Consider the following 7085-nt stretch of genomic DNA (forward strand, 5'->3'; position numbering starts at 1 on the left):
CATGTAATGAAATCAATAATTATAATATTTAGCTGATAGAATTCCCGGGAAATAGATAACAAGCACGGCTTTCAACCGTAAATATATACTACTACGTTTCAACAAGTAATTTGCAACTATTAGTGACTAATGGAGTTACTTGCTCATCTGGCATTGTATGAATGGCTACTTATGGCTTGTTTTGTTACACATTTTTTTGAACATGTGTATTTGACTTTTGTATGAATTAAGCAATGAATTAAATTTTGAAATACGCGCGTCAACTGATTATAATGGCGCATAATGTTGTATTCCTTCAGAACTGAAATGTTTTGTTGGTAAGAAGACAAATCGCTGAAGTTTGATTCTTTTCAATAAAGAAATAAAAACGCTGTCATTCATCTAAAAACCGTCTGTTTTCAGTGCCTAGTTTCCGTTTTGTGACATCTTTAAGCTTTCTCAATATACGGCTAATATCTAAAATACTGAAGCGTGTAATCCTGATACCCATAAGTATACATAAGATACCGGTATAATTCAATTGTTAGGAAATAAACGTGCTTAAACTGTGATAATGATGTAACAATAGACGGTATCTAAAACTCAAAAAGTACCACATGAAGGGTTAGCCCGTTAAACTATTTCACTCAAGTTCGGCGGGCCATTTTAAATCGTCACACCGGCCGTAATTGGCCCGCCGACTGCGGTTTAGAACCCCTCATCTACGCTAATAAATATGCCATAGTCGTTATATTTGAATACAATTATACTTGAGTTAGGAAATAAAGTGTGGAATCGCACCTCAAAATTAGGGGGGGGGGGGGTGGGTGTTTGAAATTTTAGGGGGGGTGTTCACCCCCTATAGGGGGGGGGTGTAGGGAAATCACTGGGCTAGATTATGTGCGGTGTAAAATTTATTGTGGGATCAATTTTTAAAGTAACTATATGAAGTGGGATTCATGCTATGTTCCAATTAAGGATGGCGAGGATACATTGTTCAGAAGGTTAGATTAGATATTTAAATTTGATAAATTAGGGATACTACATATATGAGACTTCCCATATTTGCGAGACTTTCAGAAGATAAAGAATGCCATTCTTGGAAGCGCGAATGACCTTTATTAAGCCTTCACCACACCGTTGTTTAATAGGGTAGGATTTACATATTTATCCTGGGGGAGAGGAAAGTCCATAAGACAGCTTAATCATATGGTGAACCAGGAAGCCGTAACCGATCAGCGATTACGTGAACCACCCTTCGGCGGCGAGGAGTCCATCAATCATCTGGCACATAACCACCACGAAACCCATGCAAGGTAATGAGAGGTGTGGGGGGGGGGGCAACACGCCGAGCCGAACAGAAAGTGTTGCGCCATAAATACAAGTTTGTACGTAACTGCCATTGATATTATTGGCTTTCAAAATTCTCTAATGCCAGTTTAAATTTTTGCTGCTCATCTATCCAAGGAAGTGTTTTGCATCAAACAGAATTCTTCAAGCTGTGTTCTAATTTGTTTATGAGGAATGGTTTTTATTGCACTCTTTTACTACAGTAACATTTAAAATACAAAATATCAGTTGTTGATATTCTCCATATCATTAATTCCAACATCATGCTACATCATCAGCATTCCATGCATATTTCATACATTTTCCTAAATTCCCAATTTCCCCCATATCTGATGCAGTTAGTGTAAAATCAAATATATCAGAATTTTCAACAATCCTGCTTGTATCACATGATTTTGGAATTACACTGCACCCTTTCTGCAATGCCCATCGTAACAATATTTGCGGAACATTCTTTCCATATTTTTCTGCATATGGCAGCAATCTAGAATCTTCAACTAATCGACCTTGTCCTAGTGAGGAATAAGAGGTGAAATGTATGTTTTTTTGTTTGCATAATTCCACAATATCATTTTGTTGATAATCTGGGTGAAATTCAGACTGGAGAACGGCAGGCACAATGCAACAATTGGATAGCAACTCTTCCAGGTGTTTTACAGTATAATTTGATACTCCAATGGAACGCAGCTGGTTTGTTTCAGTGTAAACATCTTCTAAAGATTTCCAACTTTCGGCTCGAAATACAGCATTCTTCATGTCTTCTCGTCGCAATCCCTGAAAATAAATGTCAAATTTCATTGCTATTAAATCGTCTTACGAATGGTGGTAAATTTTAATGAAACAAACATCAACAGCTCTATATTCTCAAAATGCTTCGAATTGGACAACCTAGACTTTTTTCTAAAGCTAACAACTGAGAATTGCTCATTCGAAAATATTCATTAAATGTGAGAAATTTATCTTATTACAGTAATATAATGACTGCTATGAATTTAGTTTTTACCTGTTTTCCTGGCCAATGAATCAAATATAGATCAACATAATCCAACTTTAATTTAGTAAGAGAATCTTGTATTGCTTTGCGTGTTTCGTCCCTGCCTAGATCCTTAGGTGATAACTTTGTGGTGATGAAAACATCCTGTCTTGATAAGTTGTGTTTTTTCAAAAGTTCTGGTAGAAATTCTCCAATATGAATTTCATTTTTATAAACACTAGCAGTGTCTATTACTCTGTATCCATGTTCTAATGCGCAATCCAAACATTTCCGCATGACATCTCTGTTCTTGATTTGATAAGTTCCAAAACCGAAAATTGGCATTTTTATTCCATTATTTAATAGCACAAAATCATTAATTTTCATGGTTGGTATTAAGCTTTATAAATGGCCTTTCAACAGAAAAAAGGTGTTAATATTGCTCTATTATATTTGTGTTTTCAAAGAAGTTATTCCCTGGAAGAGAAAATGGGATGAGGTGGCCCTATAGGGCAAACATATAAAGAGTAGGATTATTATCGTGTATGTTCCCTAAGAAGAGCAGATAATCTCTATAGCTGCTGTCGCTTCCCCAATCTTATTCAGAATAAGATTTAAATTCAGATATGCACAAAACTATTAGTATTAACATCATCACAAGAAAATATTTCTTTCAATCCCAAAATTTCCATATTTTGTCTGAACATGATATATCATTTGTATCTTTGTAGTAGGCCGCAATTTTCCACATAACCATACATTTGTAACAATAGAGCATTCGACAAAGGTCCATAAATAATGAAAACCTCATAATCAATTAGAATGTCGCTAACTGCTACCATTTGTATAGAGTTGACATCAAACTACAAATTGGCCCTATTTCTTGATATATGATTCAAAACATCTGCCATGGGAACCATTTTGGGAAAGACATTCAAGATCTGAATTATCACATGGGTCTGTAAAACTGTATGTCATCAGGAAACAAACCATATGTTTATATAATTCAAGTATATGCTTTGTTCTATCAAGCCCGTTCTCTTTATGTTCTTCTATAAATGGCACCACAATTCTGTAGAAACCTTCTTCATTGTTTCAGATTTCAATTCTATCAAACAAAATGGAGATGTACTATCCAAAAGCCGATCTCGAACATCTTTTGGCCAGAAATAGGAGTGTCAAATGTTTCTGGTAAATGAGTAGACTTCAAATAAGGCATCCATTCAGAGTCTCCACTAGTATATTCCAACACCAATATTAACAGCAGTTTGACTGACTCACTTTTCTGCTTTTACCTTTCACTGTTTTCAAGTCCGGAATCATTTTTGAATTGTTTTCTTCCCATAACAATACCAACCTTAAGATATCAGATCGCTTTATTGGAGAAAGTGACATTCCAAATCTCTGGTGTTGTTGTTACCTTTTTTAAAATTAACATTTCATTTTACGCTCACCATTAAATGAAATTGGTCATTTTTGCCATCATCATTCGGCTGTTCAAGTTTTTGCTTTTTATTGTCAAGTTACCACCATTGCAATCATTAGATGGGGGCTTGCTAAACATATTAATCAAAATATGTTGAAACTAACTTTTCAAATTTCTGTTTTATTCCGGAAATGATATTTTTAAATGACTGCCTTAAAATAATATGTATATTGGTAAATATTAAAAATTTCAATAAATCCACAGATATGCTTCGGTGTTGAAAATTGTAAATGACCAGCATTTGTGTAAACTGGGATGGTTTAGTTACTTACACCTGTCGTATGATAGGATTTACATATTTATCCTGGGAAGAGGATAGCCGATAAGACGACCTAACCATAATATGGCCAACCACTCTTCCGGTTACCATTCCATGTCGGGTACCGGTATTGGATTAGTTAGTTATTTGTTGGTTGCATGGACTTGATTGTGGAGGAAGCCGTAACCGACCAGTGGTTATTTCTAACGCTTAGCACGATGAGCCCACAGAGATATAGACTATAAATATATTTTCAGTTCATTGATAAGCCACACCGCCGCACGTAACAGAACGGGAGGCCGTGGTTCGCCATACGATTAAGCAGTCTTCACTATTATTACACATGCCTTGATGCCCTAAATCGCCTCGTAATGATTTACTTCTACTTAATCTTTTATATAGTTAATTCTGTTGGCCAAATGTCCATATACCCATCCATGCCTCCAAAACTAATTCCCATATTGTGGTTGCTTGGAATCCCCCTAATTGATCACCGCGAGGTAGCGTCATGTCTGACAGAACTTTTGACTCAGAAGAACGACTTGCACGGGTCACGTGACCTTGTTTACTGGACGGCAATAAAACAAAAACGTCCATTTGGCTCCTGTCAGTTGCAAGTCGGATTATACGTTTCCGTTTTGTTTGGCTGTTGAAAATGGTTATTTCGTATTGTTCCGCTGGCTGTACGTATAGTATAGACAACGAAATGGGTCTTCAGTTATATTCCACTGTTTTCAAAAGATCCGGAACGTCGCGCAATGTGGATATCATCTATTGACAGGACTGCTTCCATCTCACTTGTGTTTCACTGTTTGCGGACAGCACTTCGTTGATGGTAAATTATCAATTTTTTTGAATATTCATAAGCTCCCTCATTTCAATGGGAAGCAGATGACAAACTACTGTTATTGGTAGGCCTAGGCCTACTTGCAGACTTGACTCGTGTAAGGTATTAATCAATAATTGCCATAAGGTATTGTTTCCCTAGTTAGCAGGTAATCTATTAGTAAGTGTGAAAAGTTGAATAGATAACTAAAGTTTAACGCCAGTGCTAATGCAAAAAATAATCAGAATTCAATTGAAGTCTCCATCTAAGAATACTCTCGCCACCGCATCTCTGATCCCCCTGGGAGTTTCACTGGTTTCAATCCCATGCGGGGATAGTTATGTGCGAGGGTATTGCAGCTCTCCTCCCACTGAAGGTGGTTTACACGACCGCTGGTCGATTACGACATCCCCCACCATCAAGTATATGCTTCTAAAACAAATAACTGGCTAACTAATCCCGACATAGAATGGTAATCGCACGATGTTGCACCTTGCAATCTGTCCCCAACCACAGATAAATTCTATCCTAAAAACTACCCACATTGGTAGGCATGGTTGCGTTTTAAATTGAAAGAAATCTTCATTAATGGTCAGAAGGTGTTGTCTGATTGTTTTGTTAGTTAGCAGGTAATTTATTACTGATCTGATACACAAACTTGGCACTGTCAAATGATGATTAGTGTTTAATTTATTTTCAGGAAAAAGGGAAGATAACCCATTATCAGCTGCTTATATGTCCCATCGATATTTGAATTTTCGCCATCCCCAGAGAGGAAGAGAATAGTTAGAAAAAGGGGGATTTTGAAGAAAGGAAAAAGGCAGGACCATTTCAACAAATTCTGTTAACTTGTATGCGTTGCAATATTAATTTGCAGTTGTTAGCATAAACATTTAATGTGTCTTTCGACTAGACCTACCACACTTAAAAAAAGCCGCTCACACCCCATTTCACTAGAACCATAATACTGTAAAATATTTGATAGAAATCACCCCCGAGGCATCATATCTTCCATTTGAAAGGGCTGCAGAGGCAGATACCTTTTTTATCCAAATTATGGAATGTTACTTCCAGGTTATCTTATTCTTGCTTATAGATGTCTTGAGGTTAGTGACTCCAACTGACCCATGCATGCCACACTGAAAATTCTCTTGTGTACCCATAAAATAAGGCTGTTGGAGCCTTCAGACCTTGAAAACAGTCGAATCTGAGCACGATGGATTCATGTGAAACACGTAATATGCATTTAGAGGCAAAAATATCCCATCCTGGGCAGCACCGATCCACAACCTCCTGCCTATGAAATCAAAACATTAGACAAATTGGTGTACTGTGCGCATTCACAAATCTTTGCGAATCAAGTGTGCCTTTTGACTAAAGAAAATTCAGCATTGAAATGGTCGATCTCAATATCAACCTAGTATCTGCAGATAAAACCAATTGTTTTTTAAAAATACATTTTTGATGTGCTTTATTTTTCAAATATAATTTATAATTACTGTAAAGTGTGTGATACATTTGGTACCATGAATACCATTTGCAAATTAGCTTGGGTTACACCCCTCTCAAATAAAAGTTTAGACTCTTAAGCCAGTTATTTGTTTTCAGAAGCATGGACTTGGATGGTGGGGAATGGTCGTAACCGATCAGCGGTCATGTGAACCACCCTCGGTGGGAGTAGAGCTGCAATCCTCTTGCACATAACTATCTCCGCATGGAATTGAAACCTGTGAAACTACCAGGGTGATCAGAGAGGCGGTGGCGAGCGTATTCCTAGATGGCGAATTCAATTGAATTCCGGTTATTTTTTGCATGACCACTGGTGTTAAACTTTAGTTATCTATTCAACCTTACACACTTAGTAATAGATTACCTGCTAATTAAGGAAACAATACCTTATAGCAATTGATTATTAATTCCTTACTGTCTTACACAAGTCAAGTCTGCAACTGCAAGTAGGCCCACGCCTAGGCCTACTAATAACAGTAGTTTGTCATCTGCTTTCCATTGAAATGAGGGAGCTTGTGAATATTTAAAAAAATTGATAACGGCACACCACCACCACATTATCACTCACCATCAACGAAGTGCTGTCCGCAAACAGTGAAACCCAAGTAAGATGGCTTCTGGACTTGACACCAAGCAGTTCTGCCAATAGGCAATAGATGATATCCACATTTCGCGACGTTCCGGATCTTTTGAAATCAGTGGA

The 7085-nt window shown here is 37.1% G+C and overlaps 1 protein-coding gene across 1 annotated transcript; it reads right to left on the minus strand.

Moving 5' to 3' along the window:
- Positions 1-1489: 1489 nt before the first annotated feature.
- LOC120330902 (glyoxal reductase-like) lies at positions 1490-4129 on the minus strand. Its single transcript, XM_039397887.2, has 2 exons — positions 2333-4129; positions 1490-2103 (listed from the first exon to the last, which is right to left on the minus strand). Exons 1-2 carry the CDS (start codon positions 2687-2689, stop codon positions 1591-1593), a joined length of 870 nt encoding a protein of 289 aa, XP_039253821.1. The 5' UTR covers positions 2690-4129; the 3' UTR covers positions 1490-1590.
- Positions 4130-7085: the final 2956 nt, after the last annotated feature.

This window comes from Styela clava, chromosome 6, assembly GCF_964204865.1.
Source record: "Styela clava chromosome 6, kaStyClav1.hap1.2, whole genome shotgun sequence".
Lineage (NCBI taxonomy): Eukaryota > Metazoa > Chordata > Ascidiacea > Stolidobranchia > Styelidae > Styela > Styela clava.